We start from the raw sequence: 23,151 nt of genomic DNA on the forward strand, positions 1-23,151 counted from the left end.
ACTTAACAGAACCAATTAACATTGTTTTAAAAACATTTTTGTACCTGTTTGATCACCATTTTGCGGGGGAGTTATGCTACTATATAAATCCCCAACACCAGAGTTGTATACTGTAATTCTATATTAGATGAAAGGTTATAACCTAAATACATGTTTATTTGTAAATTCGTTACCAATGAAAAGTAAATTGCCAGGAAAAAAAAACAACTTTCTGCATTGGCTATAAAAGCACATATATAAATCTCCTTGTCAGACACATGGTATGAAGAGGAGTTAAATACAGAGGAGGACAAGGGAACACATCTCCCTATCATCTGCTAAACACAGAGAGAGAGAGAGCACCCCCTCCTCTCCCCTTCCCTCCCCTCCCTCAAGATGACCTGGCCCCAGGGCTTTCCCTCTTCTCCACTCCATGAGTTGAGAAATGTGAAGTGTGAGCAACAGCAAGACCTGGAGTCTCAGGAGCTCCCAACCATCTTCACCAATGATAGAGCAGAAACAGTGCTTGATAGCCAGGAAGAACTGTATCCCTCTTCTCTAAAATGTCTGTACAGTGCTTTGAATATATAAAGCTCTATAAAATACTATCTATTATTAAAAGATCTCTCACTCCCCCCCCCTTTCCTGGTGTAAGAAAGTAACTGGGAAAACTCCACAGGAAGAGGAGGTCACACACAGGTGCTCCCTCTCCTCTCTTTAGTGGGGGAGGAAGGGAATCTGGGGCTGTCCATAAATTATATAACACATTAGGAGGTGATTGGGTCCTTAATTTTGCATGTGTGTTTCAGTATTACAAAGGGGTACAAGCAGTGGGTGGGTCTTGAAAGTCACCCACAAAAAGTGTTATGTGATTTACAGACAGCCCTGGACAGAGAAATGTTATGCAAAATATCTTAAAATCTTCTAAATGCAGGAAGCTGCATTAGGGATTTCAGAATTATCTGACCCATCACCTTTCTGTGTTATGCATCAATACAGATTTTCCATCCTGGTAGAAATTGGAAAAGGTAGCACCAGGGAGGTGCCTCTGCTAAGTTCCTCATGCTGCACACACACATACTCACACAGCCTCCTTTTTGGCTGGCTATGGGGCAGCTTAAGGGCACAATCACCTGTCCAATACATTTCTCCTTGTGTTCCCATTCTCTTTTCCTGGCTGCATCCTGTGACCATATGAGGATGCAACACTGTGCCAGCACATAGTATTGAGACCTATCACAACAGCCACCAAAACTGGGGAGGGTCTTCCTCCTGCCATAATCTACTTCAGCCATTCCATCTAAATGAGTACTCTTCTTCAAAGTAACTATTATTCTGTTATTTAAATATTTTCCAAGGTCAAAATACAAGAGATTGCCCTTTATGTATTAACTAAAAAAAAATCAGAACACAATTTTGTCTAATAGATTACCCAAGTGAAAATAAATCTCACACTGTACTATCATTAGCTATGTATGCAAGTGCACATATTTTGAGCTAACTTCTGCTTTCAATTACATCAATGTAAATTCACAAATCCATTGACTTCACTGGATTTTCTTCAGATTATTCCAGAGTAACTGAGACCTGAATTTGGCCACATGCATGCAGATATAAAATCTTCTGTTTCTGAAATGACCGGACAGATCATCTGTGTGGCATTTATGTCAGAGACATGGCAAAATGCTTTTCTAAGATGAGTAAGTTGCAGAGAGAGAATGTTTGCAGTAGAAACAGGAAGTCAGGAGCTGGCTTGTTTCCATGGAAACAAGAACAGCAGCCAGCAGAACAGCTGTAGAAAGAAGGCAGAAGTTAGGCAGGCAGAAATCTCTCTTATTTTACCTTATTGATATGATGGTACAAACAAACAGATACTGTCCAAATTTAGGGTAGGCCAAATCAGCTGCTGTTAGGTAATTTATTAAGCAACAATTTTCAGTCAAGCCCTCTAGCAGACATTCTCAAGCTATTGCGGTAGTGTTGGAATAGTATTCCAGAAGGTAACTAGTAAGAGCATCTACAACATGATTTAATCAGCCCTTGGGGTACAGTAATCCGTTGGCTAGATATGAATTGCTGTAATACTGCTGCATCCACTGTTGCATAAAGTACAAGTCTTCCTGTTGCTTTAAAAGCAACAACTGTCCCTACAGACTAAATATTTCAAACAGAATGGTTAGGTCTAGCTAATTTAATCTAATGTATTGTTTTTCCACTAAACAAATAAAACTAGCATTTTGCTTACCAGGATGACAAAAAAAGCTCTCAATTTCTTTATGATCCTTTTTATTTCCTTAGAATACTTCTATAATCATTTCCAGATGGAAGAGGGCTATATGACTCATAAGAGCTCAGAAGGTAACATCTGAAAATATATTTGTTTCAGTTGCAGAAGAAATCAATAATTTGAAATTAGAAAGGTTTGTTACCCTGTGAGTGAATATTCTGAGTTGAACATTTTCTTTTTTACTCTGTCATACTTCCTTACTCCTCCTCTTGCCATGTTTCAATCAGATTAGCCCAGCAATTTTACTTCCAGAATCAAAATTTTTAAAAGCTTCATACATCATTAACAGCCTAACCCTAAGGATATAACTAGCACAATTTCCAAATAAAGAATCAAGATACTCCTGCAGTGATGCTGTTAATAACAGGGCTCCCTAGTATACCATACATCAAGTGGACTTTAGCATTTTGAAGTGAGTCTACAAAACAATATGTTTCCAGGTGCGGCGAGTTATATGGGCCCGTAGTGCCCGTGCTCCAGCAAATTCAGGGCATGGAGGCCTGGCTCCACCAATGTTCAGGGCCGGGTCTCTCCCTTGGCACCACCTGCTGCCCCATGCCCCTCCCCCAGAGCGCCCCTGGGGAGTGGGCGGCTGCCCTGCCACTCCACGCTACGCTCCCTCGCCAGCTGCTGCCAGCTAAAAAGGGAGCGGCGCCACTGCAGAGGGAGGAGGGGAGGAGGCACACATGTGATGGCAGCCCTCCCCACTCTCTGGCACCCACCTAGGGGAGGCGAGGGGGCTTCCTGGACCTGAGAGGGGCCCAGCTCCTAGGAGTACGTGCAGTGACAGTGCCTGGTGAGTGTGCTGCTGGCGGGGAGAGGGCTGGAGGGACTGTGGAGTCCTCATCTCTGGCCCCAGTCTTGGGGCAGCCTGCCTGCACCCCAAACTCCTCATCCCCAGCCCCGCCCTACCTCAGAGCCTGCATCCCCAGCCAGAGACTTCACCCCCCTGCACCCCAACCCTCTGCCCCAGCCCTAAGCCTCCTCCTGCACCATGAACCCCTCATCCCTGGCCCCCCCTGCAGTCCTCACCCCTGCACCCCAACCCTCTGCCCTAGCCCTGAGCCCCTCCCACACCCCAAACCCCTCATCCCCAGACCCACCCCTCATCCCCAGCCCCACCCCAGAGCCCTCACCTCCCTATACCCCCACACATTGTGCAATATAGGAAAACTGTACTATTTCCAGTCCATTTTTACATTATTTTAAAATATATATATCGGCTTACAAGGCGGGGGGGTGCAGGACTTGGACCCGTTCTGGGCACCACCAAAAATTATACAAAGCTTCCGCCCCTGTACGTGTCTCCTCTCCCATCTAGCTCAGTGTAACTAATTCCTGCCCGCTGCAGTCACATCACAATGCGTGAGGATTTTGGAGAAGATTAGTGAGATAAGTCTTTGAAGTTTAACTGACTAATTTTATATTGAAGTGTGGTATCTTTACGACTCCCATCCCGCTTCAGCAAGAGTGCTGGTGGATATACCTTTTTTTTTTTTTTTTTTAAGTTGTGCAAGAAGTAGTTGTCCAGATAGACCTAAAGTTTGAAAGGACTCTCAGAAGTTTTTGCATATCAATGAATATTAGCACTTCATAAACATTATCTAATTAGCTGTCATAACTCTCCCCACTGCGAAGCAGGCAAATATTATTGTCTCTATTTTAGAGATAAGGAAACTACGGGTTATGTGACTTGACTACAGCTACAGAAGGTTAGGATTAGAATGTAAAGGGCCTTACATGAAGTACCATATTTAGTGAAATAAGCCATGCTGATTGTCACATTGTTCAACTACCCCATTTTGCAGACACTGTCCCCAAAGTGGTGAATGAACTTACGGTCTTCTCAAAAAATGGGGGGCATGTGTGGCCACAGTTTTTATAGACCCTAAGGCCAGATCTGAAAGCCCATAGTGGGGATTGTGGATAACCCAGGATGTTTCTGAAAAATAAGTAAAAAACCCTAATGATCTGTTTACATTGCATCACATATTCAAGATTATATTTCAAAAGAAATGGACTAGAAAATTTACTTGGTTTTAAACATGAAATCTGAAACTAGCTCTGGCATTTGTAAGTCCCTGTTGGAGCTGGGAGTGTCTGATAACTAAAAGCTTTCTGGGTCCCAAAGGCTGGTTCTGTTTGAACTCCTTCACACCCAGCACTTAATTTTGACTCAAATATTTCCTTATAAATTTTTCAGATTCATCTTTGCAATTTGCTCTTCTTGACTGCAATTAATACTTTACACTTATATAGCAATTGCCTCCTAAGGATGTCAAAGTGAGTTACAAATATGAATTAATTAAATCTCATAATACACTTGATAGGGATAATACCTATCTCACGGATGGGGAAACAAAGACACAGAAATGTTAAATGACTGGTCCCTTCTATGCTAGTGTCTTAGCATAGTGTCTTCTTATATGTGCATAACAGTATTTTGCAAAATGCTGTTTTGTGAATGATTTCTCTATTACTTATGTCTGGAGTGAAAGAAAAATGTTCAAAAAGAGAACCACAGTAGGAAAAGTTGCATAGATCTGGAAATTTTGGAAGAAATTATTCTATGTAATCCCATTTAAAAGATATCACATGTGTATATCACATTTTATATCTATATAGTGGCAGAAATGATACTGATCATGCTCTATCTTGCAACATACCTGGATCTTATCTTTGTTTTACTAATATATCTCTTTAAAAAACCGAAACAAAATCAAAGCCCCACCACCACCATTTTGGACACGGGAGTTCTTAAGGAACATCAGTTAATATATCAATGCTTTCTCATTCTTAGGCCATTTAACAGAATATCGAAAAAAAACAGGTAATAAATCTCAGTTACCATCTGAATATGATTAAAGTTGAAGATTTTTAGAATCATAGAAACAAATGCATCTTTCATCAACAAACTAGTTACTTCCACTATTTATATAACATCATTTGATGGTCTTGCTAGAATCTCTCACACACACCACAACAGGTTACCATGACAACTTATATTTGAATTTCTATAAATTTTTATTTTTAGAGATCACAGTTTAGAAATCACAAATCATAAATATTAAGTGCTATCCTGTTAATCAAAATAAATAAAATGCCAGTTTTCTTCTTTGTCATATTTCAGAAAATTGAAATTGCTCAAATTACATAGAACAGTAATCCTAAAAAATAATAGTGATTATGAACGTTTAACACTAAGTATCTCTACAATCTGAGATAAGTGGTTCATGAGTCAATAAGATAGACTACAATGCAAAGTGTGAAATCCTGGTCTCACTGAAGTCAATGGGAGTTTTGCAACTGACTTCAGTGGAGCCAGGATTGCACCTAAAATGTTTTAGATTTACACATCATTTATTTGAGTTTACACAAACTATTATTGCATTTATCAGAAGTGTCAGAAAGCTATCTTTCTTTCTGAAAAGATGGTGTCTAAATTGGCAATAGCATTTCAATTCCAGGGTAAGGTTGCCATCACTTAGAGTCTTACACTATGTCTACATTGCCAAAGGGGGAAAAAAAGCATCAGTCAGTCTCTGAGCCCAGATCAACTGACTCAGGCTCATGGGACTCACATTATGGGGAAGATGTACCTGCTTGGACTCTGATACCTTCTCCCCTCACTGAGTTTCAAAGCCCAGGCTCCAGCCCAAGTGGGAACCTCCACATTACTATTTTTAGCCCATAGCACTAGTCCTGTGGACAATAGCCTTAGTTCACCCAAGCTCTGAGACTCACTGCCATGAGTGTTCTGGTTTTTGTTGTTTTGTTTTCAATCTTGATGTACCTAGAGAATCATCATTTAAGACCAGAAAGAATCAATAGATCATCTAGTCTGATCTCCTATATATCACAGGCCATCAATACCACTCAGCACTCACATACTAAACCCAATAACAGAAATTAGATCAAAATATTACAACCCACAGGAGACTAGACTATTATAAACCACAGACAGAGAATATATGGGGCCAAGGTGTACCAGTGCCTGAGGTCCCCAAAGAGGCAGGGAGGTGATTAAATGAAATTGTTCATTAGGTGTTCACTAGCACTTAGACACAAAATTATTTTCTTCTCTGAAAGCCCCTAGCAATTCACAAAGTGGCCTTCTTAGCAGAAAGGTCACCATAAACAGTAGCAGCCTTGAGGAAAAGCAAAACACTGAATTTAGGCAATGTAGTTATAGCCCTAGCTATGGGCTTATTCACTTCAGTATTAAGCAGCCAGTCAGAAATCAAGAGTTCAAAACTAGAAATCAAGAGTTAAATCTACTGAGAAGTAAATGCAGTCACTTCTATAATATTAATATTAGCAGATTACAATGTTGATGTTACAATATAAATACACAGTTCATTTTAAGACTCGACAAATCCACTAATATCAACCAAACAACTAATGATAAAGTGTTCTGGTCCTCAGCATTGAAAGATTATTGAGGAATTCAAGCGGATCAAAAACATGTGAAGGAACTATGGTACTATGACTCAATTATAGCCAGCATTTGCCTTTCCACGTTTCTCTTGGTGTCATCCATTTAACCTTTACTTCATATTTGTCAGCTCTCTGGCAAAGAATGTTGGAAAGTCTCCAAAAAAAACAAACAAACCCACTATAGATTCAATGCACAGTTAAAAGGAAAATGTAGGTAATGAATATTCTGAAGATGTTTTCTAATAGCATTTTGATGAAGACGGGTATTAGTCTGACATTTAGAGCACATTCTACTTTTAAAATAATATTGCTGAAATATTATAAATGTGTGTGTGTATGTCCCATTAGTAAGCAACAATAGGAATTTATTCCATTATCATTAATCCTCTATTATATTTTATTTCAGTATTATCTGAAGCCAGTGGCACAGACAAAGCGAACTGCTGCACAAGCTTTGATTCCTTGGGAATGCTACCAATCAGTGAAGAACAGGAGTGACTGGGGAGCCTCAGAGCAGCTGGGAGAAATGCACCTCCTGCCTGGATAGTTTCTCCTCTCCCTAAAGACCCAATCCTACCCCCATTTGAGTCAGTAGGCATTAACCCATTAACTTCAATGGGAGCTGGATCAGGCCCTAAAATATGATTCAGCAACATACTTATCCACATGCTTCATTTTACAAAGGTGAGTAATGCTATTGAAGTCAATAGGACTACTCCCATGGTTAAGTTAAACATAGTTGTAAGTATTTGCAGAATGAGGCCCAAGTTTGAACCCTTCAGAAGAAATCCTGATACATAGGTTGCAAAACACGTATTCCACTTGCATAAAACAAAGCCACTTGTAGTTACAACAAACACAAAAGGAAGAAATTGTTTGGGGAAGGTTGTTGTGGAAGGGGGGGGTTAAAAAAATTAAACCGGGAAAACCTCCATTTCTTTTTCTTCAAAAACTGCACCTGATTTCCTTACCAGAAGGAACTCCAGAGACTTAATTAGGCCCAAAGCCACAGGTCAGACAGTGAATCCACATGGTGATTGAATAAGAAACAAAAATATGAGACTAAAATCAGGGTCTCACTCAAAAACAGAAAATAATCTGTGGTAAAATCCTAACTTCCAGTCTAAATCAAGATAACTTAGTAAAATCACTTACTGCCGCAGAATTATGTCCTGGATCACAGAATGAGTAAGGGTCACCCTCAGAAATCAAGGACTAATCCAAGGACTAGAGTGAATCAGGATCACCCTCTGTCACACATACGTTAAACTATGTTCACGCTCAGATCCAGACACCAAAGCAAGGAGATAACTAAGGACACCCTCACAAATCACAGGGAGCAAGTCACCCTCACTTCACTATTAACACAGTGACACCCACAAAATCAAAGCCTGAGCAGGGTGAGTCAGAGTCACTCTCTAGCAGGGTCCAGATCCTGCTACTCTTGTGGGTATCTATATACAGCCTTTGGTCAACTCATCCCCACACCAATCCCTCTAGGGGACCAGGGACAGATTTAGGGTCACATACACCCCAACTCACACATCAGAAGTCAGTGGTACCCCCATGCACAAAACCTCTCAGGGGTCCAGTGACTGAGGCAGGGTTGCCCCCTCCCCATACACCCTTCATCCCAGAGGACCAGGCACTGAGTTAGGGTCCACACATTCACATCCCACCCCAGGGCCTGAACCAGGGCTCCCCCACACACCCCCAGGGAGACCAGAAACTGAGCAGGTGTCACCCCTCCTCCACATACACAAACACCCTGGAGGACCAAGGGCTGACTTAGGGGAACCAAGGGCTGATTCGGTCCCTCCAGGATTGGCCTGGAGTCTCCAGGAATTAAAGATTAATCTTGAATTAAAGATTATGTCAGGTGCTGAAACCTCCAGGAATCCATCCCACCAAAATTGGCAACCCACCCCAACACACGGGGGGGAGGGGCTGAGTCAGGTCACCCCCAGGGGGAAAGGAGCTGAGGCAGGGTCATGTCCCCACGCCCCCCGGGGCTCAGGGGCTGAGGCAGGACCCCTACTCAGCGCCTGCGCGGGGCCGGGGTCGCGCTCTCACCCTGGCGGCCCGGGAGGAGTAGGGGTCCTCGAAGAGCGCCCACACCCGGGGCTGCAGCCGTCTCCAGCGCCCGCCCACGCCGTCGGGGGGCCCGGCCGCCGCCCCCACGTCCTCGATGCCCAGCCTCTTGGCGGCCAGGTCGTCGTCGTCGCCGTCGAGGGGCGGCTCGCCGTTGATGAGGTCGGGGGTCTCGAAGATGTCGAGCGCCTCCTCGGCGTCGCGGTGCTGGCGGTAGGTCATCCAGCAGCAGGGCTCCACGTCGGTCTCGTCGATGCCCCAGAAGGCGAGCTCCTCCTCGAAGAGCGGCCCGCACACGTCGGCCGGGCAGTGCAGCTTGCCCGTGCGGTAGTAGTTGAGCACATAGGCGAAGACCCCCGGGTGCCGGTCGAAGAAGAACTCGCTGGGGCCGCCGCTGCTGGCCTCCGGGCAGCCGCCCGGCACCTGCGGGGGCAGGTTGGGGGGAGGCGGTGGCGGGGGAGCCGGTGGCGGCGGCTGCTCTTCCCCGCCCGACGACTCGCTCTGGGACTCGCAGGCGAGCAGGGCCAGCCGGGTCCCCGGCAGGGTCTTCAGCGTGCTCCGGTAGGTCTCGTGCCGGGTGCCCCCCACGTTGAGGATCACCCTCTCGTTATCCTCGAGCTTGCCCATCTCTCTGGGTCAGACATGACTGGGGGGACAGACAGACAGACCCGTCAGCGTGAGACCAGCAGGGACTGGAGGAAGATGGGAAATGGGAGGGGTGATATGGAGCCTGATTCTCTTGAGGTCACTTTCTACCTCCTACCCCCTTACACGAAAATGCCCCACTGCAGCCCACATCTTCCCTGCTCTTTACTCTCCTCCCATCTCCTGTGCCCACCACCTAGGTCGACCCTTCCTCTCTTCCCCAACTTGCCGCCTTTCCCTCCACCACTATGAGCCAAATCTCCAGAACTGCCTTTTCTATCTTCCCAAATCCCCCTCCAATAGGACCTGCCTTCCCCTGACATCCCAGGGTCTCCGCCTCGTTTTCCCACTATTCCTCTCCTCGCTTTCGTACAATAGCAGCTGTTAAAGCCTCTCTTCGCATCAGCGACTGGAAAGTTGGTTTGCAAACGACCCTGAAACAAACCTCGTAGTCCTTTCGCTGTATCCTTGACGAATTCAAAGCACTGCTGCTCCCACACCCCCTTCTACAAACCAGTCTTTGCCTCCCCTGCTTTCAGACGGCTTCCCCCCCCCCCCCTCAGTGATCTGGACTCTTCCCCTGCACCTCTTCCTTCCCCCGATATAGACAGAGAGAAAGCAGAGGGAAACCAAACAACCCTGCTTCTCCTTGATACGGATCAGTCACCTTCCCCACCTCTTTTTCCTCTCTGTTTCTGGGGTTCTTGGATCAAGCTCTCTGAATAAAAGCAAGCGGTTAAATTATTTGCTATTTGTCCATCTTTTATTATATTAGGGACTTAGAAGAGAAGGTTTGGTTTCTAGGAGGAAAACCCAAACCTCAAAACAGCTCAGGCAGCAGGCACACCCTTATAGGAGCCGTTAGCGTGTAGCTCTGGCTGCTACTTTCTCAAAGCACTAACCTCCCCACGGATTTTACCTATACATTCATATTTAGGAAGACCAGACGGAATCACAGCCAGGTTGGCGTGGATTTTCCCACGGTATGCCCCCTTCCCTCCGGCTTCTCAAATACCTTAATGAGGAGAGAGAGAGAGGCTCCTCTTCATATACCAGACGTTGTTTTCTTCGCAGCTGTTGGCGGATCCTCCGCCAACCTGTGTGTGTCTCTGTCAGGCGAGAACTACTTGTTGTTTTTCTCCCCATGTTCAGGTGGCTATTCCACCATCCTTGGTGCTGAACTGCGAAAGGAATAAAAGCAGCCCCCACCGCCTGCTGGTAGATCTCGCTTCCCTCATTTTGCACAATACATGCAATCTTTCAACATCGGAATGAAGAGTAACCATCACAGAGAGAAAGCAAAACCATGGATGGCTGGTCAGAGCACCTAAGGGACTGGGTGCTGGCTGCTGTAATCCGAGCGGCTAGTTGGGGAGACTGTAATTTGAAGGTGAAAATGCAACTCAGGTTTGTCTTTCAAGCGCAGTCCCTCCCATAAGGAGGGTGGCGTGGGAGCTGTCCCTTCAGCACCACTCTCCAGCAAACTCTATCGCGCACCGCCCTCTCCTAGGGTGCGGGGCTGGGGGAGACAGCAGCAAATACACATACCGCCTTTAGCCGAAAAACGCAACACCGCCCCCGCTTCTGAGACACTTAATTGTTCCCTTAAGGACAGCAACAGGGATGAAGCGGGGCTGGCAGTGGTTGTTTATCTGAGAGATGCAGGGAAAACAGCACCAAGCTACAGGTGACCTCAGAGAGGAGTTCGCCGGCTCTCCAAGGGAGAGCCGCGGTACCCAGCAGGCACAACTGGCCTGTGCCTAGGGCCCCTGGCTTTCGGGCACAGCGCGCCAGCAGCCTCTCTCCATGGGAGGCAGGAGGCATGCACGTGGCGCGCAGCGGCTGCAGCAGGGCTGGATCAGTCCACGTCACTGGAGCCCCTCACAGATCAGCCCAAGCATACACCTGCGGCTGTCGGAGCCCGCTGCCTCCGCTTCCCTTCAGGTGCACAGGCGGCGGCTGCATCTCTTCGGGCAGCTAGGAAAGGAGAGCCGCACCTTGTTTTCATGCAGCTGGTGAAGGGAGGATTTGGAACAGGAAGCTTAGGGAGAGGCCCCACAAATCATCCCAGCAAAGTGATCACCCCCGCCAACACCATCTGGCAACCCCAACAGAGCCCTGTGACAGGGCATCAGGTTTCTACGGCCTGCCTCCCTCCCTATCCCACTGGTGCTTCTTGTTTTCAAGCATGGTGGGGGCTGGTCAAGGGGCAGAGATACCTCCGGCCCCAGCAGAGGATTGTGGGAGGCGAGAAGCCGCTCCTGCAGCCTCCTCAATAGAGGGGTTTCCTTCCACCTCAGCAGAGGCCTGGGGTCGTCACCTGGGCACCTCATGAAGGCTCGAGTGGAGTAGCAGTAACTGAAACCACACCCATCCTTGCCAATAGCAGATTCAACTACTTGATTACAACTCCTAAAAGCCAAAATCTGTATTATGTACATAGTTGTAATTCCGATGTAACATTACTGGAAACTGATTGTTGCAACCGAAAAGAGAATTTAGCCCAATATGTTTTATACTTGCTATTTTTTGGATGGAGATTTACATTTTAGACCTTTCAGAGGCATCTTTTCTTGAACACAGCATATGAAAACAGACCTGCATTACTAGAATGTACAGACATGATGTCAGGTGTGCAGTGCAAAAAGGCTTTCTTGTTTGAAATGGTAAATAGAGATGAGAAACACTACATTCATCTGTTGGATGCAGCTTACAGCTGTAATACATTTTTGAAGCTCCCTTCCCCACTCCCTCATGGTAGGAAACCCTGAGCTGGGACACTAAAGACAGAGCCAGCTTGGAGTCACAGGGCTTCTACTGATCCACTAGGATGCGTGCAATCTCATATGCAGGGTCTATTCATAAGACAACCATCTCTCCACCAGAAACCAGAGACAGTACCCCACAAACCAAACTTTGGAGATTGCTAATCCTACAGTCCATTCCCATTAGCTTTGCTGCCGGATAGGGTAATATGTCTATTTTTTTAAAATGGTTTCATTGCTTGGGAAAAATAGAAAATATTTCAGAGTGAGGGAAAATCAGTCTACATTATAATGTAAAGCTTTAGTCAAGTCTAAAAAAAGTTGTGCAGTGTACCAGTTTCTAAATATAATACAATTAATTTCTTTTGGTATCATTCCTTCTTGTACTTTTAGCAAGTGATAGATTTCACAACAAAATACAGAATGAAATCATAAGAGTTGATTTCAAAGCCCAGAAGAAGGGAACACTAACAAAATAATGGAATAAATATAGCAATATTCTTCCTGATTGGCAACACTATTTTACTCTCCCTCACAAATGATCACATTTTACTTTCTTCTGTAGAACATGAAAGAGGCCCAATCCTGTATTTTTGTACCCCTAAAATTCCCACAGAAGTGGGAGTGTTTAAGGACTAGGTAAACAACAGCTTCAGGTTTGGGACCAAAGTGATTCTTAACAACAAAAATATGAGTGGAAATATTTTTCTATTTTAACTATACCAACAGCAACATAGATTCATGTTAAATATTCATTGGAAAGGTGTTTCTGTAGTTGAAGATTTGGAAATTCAGGATAGCTTGCAGGAACTGAATGAATCTCAGCAAAGTACAAAAAAATCCCCTTAGGATAGATATTTTGAAAGGAAAGCAGATCGTGCATTATCAAACAGAAAAAGTTGACAAAGTCATAGAACTGTACTTGAAGAGATTGCTTTCTGGAAATTGGAAGCCAAATTAGAGTTCCACTTAACAGAAAAGGATTCCTATTGCAAATTTAAGTATCATGATGCAGACTCAGTAGAACTACCAACTGTGAATCAATACAAGAAAGGGCAAACAGGAGAAAAGAAAAAAGTACCCTTATCTGAAATTATGATCTATAGAAAAGAAGAAAAGGTTTCACATGGAGGTACAAACCCTTATTTCTACTAAATTTTCTAATGCAAAGCAGCATTTGTCCAATTTCACAGATGCTATAGCAAACAGGAAGAATGACAGAAAATATAGTAATAGTTGAAAATAGTATGATGTAATCAAAAATGTAATCTTAAATCAGTTTAAACTAGGGTGCAATGGATACCACTAATGATTTTAAATACAAGTTTAATCATTGAGTTTCAATCAAGTTTTGAAATGTTTCTTCCTCTCCATATTTCTCATGATCATTTGTGTGTGTGTGTATATAATTACATCTTTTGATCTTTTACAGATTTGGCAGAATTCATTAGACCATAAATCAATATTGTTATTGTTGTGAATCTCAGTCTACAATAATTAACATTATATCAGAAGGTATTTTGAGCTAAACTTTAGGGCCAAAAGCATTCCTTAGAGTGACTAATGTACAGAAAGTAGAAGAAGAATAAAATTAAGCAAATAGATATAAAATTGCACTGCTAGGAGTCATAAGGTGATTAAATTGTGCAAAGTTAGAGGGGGGAAACAAGAGGGAATTCTGATGATTAAATAAAAAATGTCGATATTTTTGGACTTTAAAAATAAGAATTAAATGCAAAATGGGTTTGATTAATGCACATCATTGGTGAAGATAGGTCTTATATGGGCAATTGAGACAAAATCTTAACTAGAGCTGAGTAAAACTGGTGAAAAAAATGTGAGATTCTGAAATTGTTCTACATTTCATGTAATCTGACTTCCCCCCCCCCTTAAAATTTCAATTCATTGTAAAATTTCTCTGTGAATTATGCAGAAACTCTTTTCACATTAAATTTTGACCAGAAAGATCAATACATACTTTTTCAGAAGGGAAATTCAAGGAGCAAAGGTAGAATGTTGTTAGAAGTAATGTGACCCAGAAGTATAAACTCAGATATCCTCAGTCCTCATCCTGCTACTCACACTAACCTAACTAATCATCCAAAATACTGCACTACATGGGTTAGTTAAACCTTACATTTTGCATTTCCTGACTTTTTAAAAATTAATAGTGTTATGTAAAATTAATGCAGGTTTTTGTATTTAAATTCCTCTTTTCAGAAGAAAAAGATGTGCTGGGAGGTTGGGGGTGAGAAATGACAGCTTCAGCAGTATGGTGTGTACAGTTTTGCTTTGCATAAACTCTAAACTGCAGCACTTACTTGCACAAAATCCCTGATTCTTGAACTTTGATTCTTGAGCTGCACAATGGTATTTTTCCAGAACTCCACCAGTCAAATTCTAGCTCTCTGTTTGGATGCAAGCCCAGAGCACCCCCTTGTCCCATTTCCCCTCTTGGTTCTTCAGTCAAATCACCAAGGAAATTTAAAATATTCCCCCTCTTGGGACTGATTTATTAAGCCTTCACAAAATACATACATACATACATCCTTTGGCCATTTCAGGCTCAAGCCATTCCTTTGTCAGGGCTCATCAATGACCCTTGATTTAGGGCTTCAGCTCTCTTGGTTCACCTATTCCCTTTGAGTAGGGGAGGGCTCAGTCCCACTCCAGATCTTGAGCCTTACTGGAAATATCTCCTAAACTCTTTCCTAGCCTATGTCTCTGGGAGCAAGCTCCTTCTGCCCTTACTAGACAGTCTCCACACCCCTCCTTAGAACTGCACTTGAATCCTAGCAGGCTTCCCAGCCCATCATCCAGTTTCAACCACAGAGGAGCATCCCTCCAAGTCTCTCTCTAGGTTCCCTTTGACCAAGTGAAGAGCACTCCTGTATAGACCCCAACAGATAGACATATCATTCAGTCACCTGTCTCCCATTCCCATCTTGGTCTGGTCATCCTTACAATAGTGGTCAATCCCAAAATGCCTGTTCTTAAAGAGGTTATGCCTTGGAACAACCCTAGCCTTTAAAGGGGATAGATCACCCTGTTATACTTTGATTCTCACTGCCCCCTCCCCGCAAAAAAAACCCTTAATTGATGATAACTAATGCTTCAAAAGCAGCATTGAATTGAACTGATGCTCTGAATGGCTGTGTGCCTCCATACAACCCCCTTGTAGCCTCCTGCCTACATTACCCATGCCAGGGGCATTAGTAATCCAAGATGGGGGGAAAAGTTTACTGACCTGTGTAACTGCAACTTTTCAAGTAGTTTTGTCGGTAAAGATCTACATCTGTGGGATGTAGACTTTATCTAGAGCTATGGAATATTCTATGTAAGCATTTCAAGGTGGCATAGCCCCAGGCTCCCTCAGTACTGGGCACTTTTTAGTATCCCATACCGATTCTGAAAAGTGGCAATGAAGCTTTAATCTGACCTGACAATCTACTTGAACTCCAGTTAAAGGTCAGTAATTTCTTTCTCCTTCAAGTGATGTCAGTACAGAGTGCCACTTCTGGGGCACTGACAAGCAATCACAACTCTAAACAGGTGAGTTTAAAGAGAAGACTAATTAAACAATGAGTACAGTACTGGTTTCCTGAATTAGGTAACCAATCCTGAGGCCAGGTCAAGAGTACTGTTCTATAAATGTATGGACTCTGTTCTTGGCAGCAGCTCCACATTTCCACCAAAGGAATTATAAGAAAATATGCCTTAGATCTAATCAAAGATGCTGAGATACCCTGAGGGACCTGGAAATCAGCTAATTAGTGTCTCCAACCCAGAGTCAGCAATTGTGTGCCAGACTTCCATAACTCCTAATGTAGACTGATTATTTGACTCACCTTCTCACTGTCAGAAAACTTGAAGATCAGAGATGGAAAGCAGGGAAGGTCTGGACCAGATGGTCATGTCCTGAGAGATGACGTCTGAACAATCTTGTAAGTCTAGCTAGCCCAGAATCTAGCAAGACTCCAATAACCCTCAGTCCTGCTCAGATGCCATGAGCTGGCACATGAACAATGAGGGGATGGGAAATTTAAGAAATTCTATTTACAAATAGCAGCACTCTCCCTGTGCCTATGTTTCCCCTCCACACCATGTCCATTCTTGTTCATTTTAGCTGATGCTCTTTGGGGTGTGAACTGTCTTTTATGTGTGTTTGTATAGCATCCAACATAATAAGGACTTAATATCAGGTAGGTCCTCTAAGCGCTACTGCAATGCAAAGCCTAATAAATACAACTGTTACCCAAGATGTTCAGGCCACATCATATCAGCCTTTGAGCTACAAAAGGATGTTTTCTATTGGGTGGATCAAATTATCCAAACTGCGGAGGTTCATTATTAGTTACTAGTACTGTGATCTCCTCAAAAAGAGATATTAAGACTAGCTCCTGAATTGCCCTATGCTGGACATCTGGGGATGAACAACACCCTAAACCATCTGCTATTCTCATTTTATTAGCAAGAGATGTAGAAGGAGATAGCCAATTTCTGAGCCCTCTGCATGGAGTGTCAATGGGTGGCCCTGAAAAAAAACGTAAAGTGACCTTTAGTTTCCCAGGACTAAGTTAACACCCATTTGAATAAACTGAGTTAGACATAATTTGGTCCTTTAAGAAGAGCGCAAGGGGACACCATTACATTTTAGTTTTACTATCTTATGCCATTTACTATCCTAAGGCCACCCACTATCCTAGAGCCATTCCACTGCAAAAAACAAACACAGAACATGGGTTGAAATGGTAGTCAGTGAGACCATAAGAACTGGAGCACTTTCTCTGGTCCTCATTTGTCCCCTGATCAAATTTGTCCCCTGATCATGGATCAGGGGACAAATTTCATGTTCCACCTAATGCAGGAGGCATGGGATCTTCAGGATAAAGATCAACTTGTACCATATTTATAACCCCCCAAACTGATGAATTATCTGAGGTCAACAAAATTCACAAAAATATGTTGTGAAAATTCATAAAGACCGATGCAAATAATTAAGACAGGCTCCTCTCTTGTCTCTTCTTTGTGACTCAGGAAATTCTACAGGCCTCCGATAGACTTTTCATCCATTGGCTCTATTGGTTTGCAGATTAGATACATCTATCCCAACAGGGTAAGGCATCTGCTTTAATGGTCTGCCTTCTGAGGTTGATTGTGCCAATGATCTTCCAGACACCCTCTGAGGGAATTGACCAAGCTACCGATGTTCAGGTAAAGCTTCATGATAATCTTTTGTTCTCTACTATTGATATAATGGCTACTAAACAACCATCATGCCAGTTTTTCCCTCAACCTCACAGGTAACTATGGTTTACAGATGACCTACAACAGATGAAGCAAAAGGGGAGATGTGGCGTGTGGTGGCAGAAATCGCATGCAGAATCTCACTGACTGAGACATGCAGATTTAAGATCATATGCCAAGGCAGTGTAGGAAGCAAAGAAAGATTTCTTTATAGGGTCTGCAAAGTCTCATATTGTGGAATTGTTCTCAGTGTATTTAAGCTTGATGAATCTTGGCTGCTTCCATTCAGTTATAGTCAAGTGTTTCTTTCAGATTTCTTTTTCACGTTACTTTGCAAAGTTGCCCAAATTCTGACTGAGCTGTCTATTGCCATGGAAACAGAGCAGTGTTCTCAAGAAGATAAATACTGAGTCTTTGCTTATGCTTCAGTATTGCTCACTGAGGTGATAGAGATGCTAGGATGGTTTCCTGCAATAACTTGTGACATGGATCCTTGTCCTTTCTTGCTGGTGAAAGATAGTGGAGAAGTACTGGTTCCATTGTTGATTGGAATTATCTGTTTCCTCATGCAATGGCAGGATTCTGATGATTCTTAAAGAAGCAGTTATGAGGGCCACTGTTCATGAAACCAACTCTTGACTATGACAGTCTGGCTAACTGCTGACTGGTATCCCATCTCTAATTATGGAGAAAGGACACCAAGATGGCTATGGCATGGAAAGTTATTTTCTTGAGTCCTTAGATTTCCTTGATTCTGGTCAAATCACATTATAGGTTTGGGTATGGGATTGAAACTGTAGTGGTTGCGTTAATTGATCTCCACCTAGCAGTGGATAAAAATATCATATCCATACCAATTCTTTTAGAACTTTCAGAAGCATTTGACAACACTGTCAAATTACTATTTTTTTTGGACTTGCTTGTGAACCCTAGCGGTGATGGATGGAGTTACTTCATTTCTTTTTTGAGAGAACCCAGAGGGGTAATTGTGGGCAATTGTTCTTCTGACCCAAGGGTTCTCATCTGCAGGGCGCCATAGGGATCTATGCTGTCACCTGTTCAATGCATTTAGGAGGCCACTGGGATGGCTAATGAGGAGTATGGGTTGCGACTAGAGCTAGGTGAAATTTTTTCAGTGAATAGTACATTTGCTGAAAAATTCATTTTTCAGGGGCACTGAAGCTATTTGTGAATTTGAGTCAAATCTGGCAAATGGTTTTGGCTGAAAAACAAAAAATTTCAGAAAGGTCACAACATTTCAAATTGACATTTTCAAAGTGTTAGGATTCCACCCGAGACCTCTTCCACTTGGCGTATACAGAACAACAACGTGTCCAGTTCTGGGAGAAACTTTATCCAGTTCTCTGGGATCCAAAAAACTCAGTTCTACTCCTGATTTCATCACTTAGGTTCCTTTATTTGGCATACAGCAAAGCTATGCTAAGTTGATCAGACTCAAGAATAGCAGGTGGGTGTAGGCCAGGCATACCAGACATCTAAAGTTACATAGTAAAGCTCTTCCTTTATATGTATTTACACATTTCATTGCATTTACTGTACATTGCATCACACATTTTGGGATTGGCTTGGTTACTTTGCAGGAACCAATCCCTCTTCAGCACGTTCCATCCATGCATTGTCCATGCTCAATCCACTCTTTACCCATTCCTAATTTATCTGGTCTATTGTTAGTAAATGGTTCCCTGGGTGTTCTCACAAGGGTTCCCAACTTTCTAATTTCAGAAAACTGAAGGCCCCCATCCCACCCTTTCCCTAAGGCCCTGCGTGCACTCATTCCATGCCCTATTTCTCCATCGCTCACTCTCCCCCATCCTCACTCACTCACTTTCACTGGGCTGGGGCAAGGGGTTAGGATGTGAGAGGAGGTGAGGGCTCCAGCTGGGGGTGCGGGCTCTGGGGTGGGGCCGGAGATGAGAGGTTTGGGGTGCAAGGAGGGGCTCCAAGCTGGGGCAGGGGTTGGGGCAGAGGAGGAGGTTTGGGGTGCAGGCTCGGGGTGCGGGCTCCAGGTGGTTCTGGCTGGTGTGGTATGCAGGGGCTCCGGGAGGTACTGATGTCAGGCGGCCCCTTAAATAGCAGCCACACCAACACTGTCCTGGCATTTCCTGGGCCTCAGAGGCTGCTCTATCTGCCCTGAATCCTGGACACATGGCTTGGCCAGCCCACTGAGGACAAAAGTTTTTCCCACTCTCTGGAATGCGGTGTGTGGGGGAGGAGAATTCCCCATGACACCCCCACACACACACTGCTGCCCCAGCTCGCTGCACCCCCAGCATAGCCCAAATCACAGCAGCTCTAGGGAGAGTGTTGCTGCAGCCCCCCTCCTCCTTCTCTCCCCCCCCTTTTTTGCAGTGACCCCTCCAGACCCTCTCCTTCATCCCCCCGCGTCTAGCCAGTGGCTGGGGCCTCCATGCCCAGCTGCTGCCCAACTTTGCTCAGACCCGTTCCCAGGGAGAGCAGCCCAACTTTAGCTCCATGTTTCTGTGCAGTCCATTCATCCCTGGGAGGAGACTGACCAGCCCACAGCCCCTTACCTGATGGTTGCATGGTTCCGAGACAAGCCTGATGCAGCAGCTCCCAAAGAGCTGGTTACTGGGCCCCGGGTCAGGTGGTGGCTGCTCACCCTGGCCCCTTCCCCTGCCGCCGCTGCATGCAGCCGCTGCGGTACTGGGCCTGCTCCTCTCTCTGCTCCTGCCAGCCAGGGAGCAGCGGGCCAGGTAGGGAGGGGTGCACTTCTTAAAAGCCACAATGCCCGCTCCGCAGGGAGCCCCCAGTCACCACAGTGTCTGCTGCCTGGGGTTAACCGTGCTGGCCCTAGCCTGCAGCCAGTTGCCTTTCCCAGCCCCTCTGCTGGGATCCGCCCCCCTGCCTGGCAGGGCTCTTACTGCCCCTGAGCTCCGCAGAGAGAGCTGCTGCAGACTCTCTCCTCAACCCTCCACCGCCAAGCGGACTTTTAACGGCCTGGTCAGCAGTGCCGACCGGAGTCACCAGGGTCCCTTTTCGAATGGGCATTCCAGTCAAAAACTTGACACCTGGCATCCCTAGTTCTCACTCTTAGCTTAACTGGCTCAGACATTCTGTTTTTAATTTTAGCCTACTGACCTATTTACTTATTTGATTTAGTACAAACATTTTGGTTTCAGCCTCATGATCTGTTTACCTTCCTTCCTCTCTAATTCTCTCCTCCAAGAAATGATGCCTCCCTCCAGGTGTTAATTACTCATGTCAGGCCAGGCCTCAACTACATAAAACAAATCATTTTGATATTTCACTTAGAAAATGTCTATATCTTGTCTACAACAATGAACTGATTTGCTCAGGTTTTTTCAAAACATTATACAGTCACTATTGACTGATATTACTTAGGTTAGGGGCAAGCTGAGACTTCTGCTTTTATGCTCACCTCTGTTCACTGTATTGTTAACGGTATACCAATCCTCCATCACTGTGTGTCTGTTTCTTCCACCTGTTGCATCCTGTCTGATACCCAGATTTTCAGTTTTCTGAGGCAAGGACTATCTCCTGTTACCAGTTGGTAGAGTGCCTAGCACAACTGGACCCTGATTTTTGACTGAGGTTCCTAGGTCCTGAAATAAGATATTATAACAATAAAATAAAAAAATAATTGGGTTGTGACTAAAAGAAGAAAATTTGTGGAAGTCAGAGTGAAAACTGGAATTCTATGAAAGTGGAGTTGCAACCTGATCACTTTCACTACTGTAAAGGCTACAAAAAAAAAAATATATATATTGACCCTCACCCAGAAAAGAGCTTCAGTTTAAAATTTAGCAATACCACAATTAATTGTAATACACCGCTACCTTGATATAACGCGACCCGATATAACACCAATTCGGATATAACTCGGTAAAGCAGCGTACTGGGGGGGCGAGGGCGAGGCTGCGCGCTCCGGTGTATCAAAGCAAGTTCAATATAACATGGTTTCACCTATAACACGGTAAGATTTTTTGGCTCCCGAGGACAGCATTTTATCGAGGTAGAGGTGTACTACATTAAACTCTGAAAAAATGCAACCATTTATCAAGCTCATTACTGAACAAATTTTAAGATGTACTGATTTAGGCTCTTAGCATGGTTTTTCAAAAATTGTTTAAGAGAATCAATACTTAAGTTCTTTCCCTAGCTACAACATATTCTGAAATACACATGGAAATGTTTTTTTGTCCTTTATGACAATCTTGTCCTAGATGGAAAGCAGAATTGTGTCCTGCTTTGTCAGCAATGAGTTCAATTTCACAATACGATGTTAATATAATACAGATTCATTAAAATAGAAAAAGAAGTTATCATCATCCTTATCAAAGTCTTTATGATTTTAGATTAATAAGTTATTTCCTACCATGTCAATTTTTGTTCTACTGCCTAGATTATTCCCAATATTTTCTTATTATATTTATATACTTCTAGGTGGTGCTAGAAATCCTAGAATCAACTGTTAGTTGCAATGCTGTGATCAGTTGTGGGGTTTGTTTGTTTTTTGAACTCATAACTTTTTACTTCCATGTGTCAGCTACTCATAGGTATGCCTTATGAATGCATGGTCTATATTACCTATTGCAATCAAATATTCTGTACAATCCAAGAGTGTAAATCAGTATAAGAAGTTATCAAAAGACTGTCCTTGAAGTAAAAAGGAATGCAGAAATGTTCATGTTCATAATTATTAAGAATGAATGAGACTACCTCTTTTAATATTCCTTTTATTTTGATGAGAGAAATGGAATTAAACCAAAAAGAAATACTAATGAGTTAATGAACCTTATTAGTGTGTAAAGCACCTTGTATACTGTTCCTTCTAGATGAAAGGTGCTATGTAATTTGGATTATTATTATAGGATAGTAATTCATTGTGGAGAAAAGTATTGTGCAGGGGACATCAGTGATTTAAGTATAACAGGGAGTGGAAGAAAATCTCCACCTTGTAACAAGTGCTTTCTCTCGGTCTCTTATTGAATAAGAACTCTTGAAGCTCTCCATCCTACAAAGAACCTCATTAAAGTCAAAGCAGGAACAAAATAGAGCAGCAAGAAATAATAAAAATCCTACACCTTGAAAGCAGACTAGGAGAAGCCAGATTTCTCAATTTTTTTTTTAATTAGAATGATATGATTCTGCAACAGTATGGAGTGCACTATACTTTGAGAACTATAGGCAACTTTTAAGTGAGGTGGCTTACATGCCTTTGTACCATATCATGGAGTAACAGGACTTAATACTCATATTAAAATCCCATAGAAATATGATTCAGTGAGGAAAGGAGAAAAGATTGTTCATATGCCATCAAATGTACCCCCCCCCCAAAAAAAAGATAGAAAACCGATCTGATAAACCAGTCTGTTAAACAAATACATTATGTACCAAATTAACTTCTTACATGAGAACAGACATGTTCAAATATAATGCCCAATAAAAGAACCTGCCTATTAAACTAATTATATTTTGGTGCAGCGTTTTTAAACTTTTTAAAATTGGGTCTACTTTACCATAATACAAATTGCATTTAGTATCCAGTACAATACGTTAACAATATGGGTTTCTTTGAACTTACTGTCCCATGTTTTGCCCCATAAATAAAATATGCGTGATCACGGTTAAAGTGGATTAGAGTATTTTTGGGCCTTCTTTCAGGGTTTCCAAACCATATTATTATTCATTCATATA

The 23,151-nt window shown here is 43.4% G+C and overlaps 1 protein-coding gene across 9 annotated transcripts in view; it reads right to left on the reverse strand.

Annotated features, from left to right (window-relative positions):
• Positions 1-10,775, reverse strand: part of KCNC2 (potassium voltage-gated channel subfamily C member 2) — a 360,476-nt gene extending 349,701 nt beyond the window's left edge. For 8 of the 9 annotated variants that reach the window (XM_054026729.1, XM_054026683.1, XM_054026716.1 and 5 more), the window contains exons 1-2: positions 10,455-10,775; positions 8,777-9,440 (exon numbers count right to left, since the gene is read on the reverse strand). In XM_054026729.1, coding sequence (XP_053882704.1) covers positions 8,777-9,421 — 645 coding nt within the window. In that variant the 5' untranslated portion in view covers positions 9,422-9,440; positions 10,455-10,775. Of the gene's footprint in view, positions 1-8,776; positions 9,441-9,884; positions 9,911-10,454 lie in introns of those variants that run through there. The other variant, XM_054026676.1, reaches the window with a different exon arrangement.
• Between the last annotated feature and the right edge of the window lie 12,376 nt (positions 10,776-23,151).

The sequence above is a fragment of the Malaclemys terrapin genome, chromosome 1, assembly GCF_027887155.1.
Source record: "Malaclemys terrapin pileata isolate rMalTer1 chromosome 1, rMalTer1.hap1, whole genome shotgun sequence".
Taxonomy (NCBI): domain Eukaryota; kingdom Metazoa; phylum Chordata; order Testudines; family Emydidae; genus Malaclemys; species Malaclemys terrapin.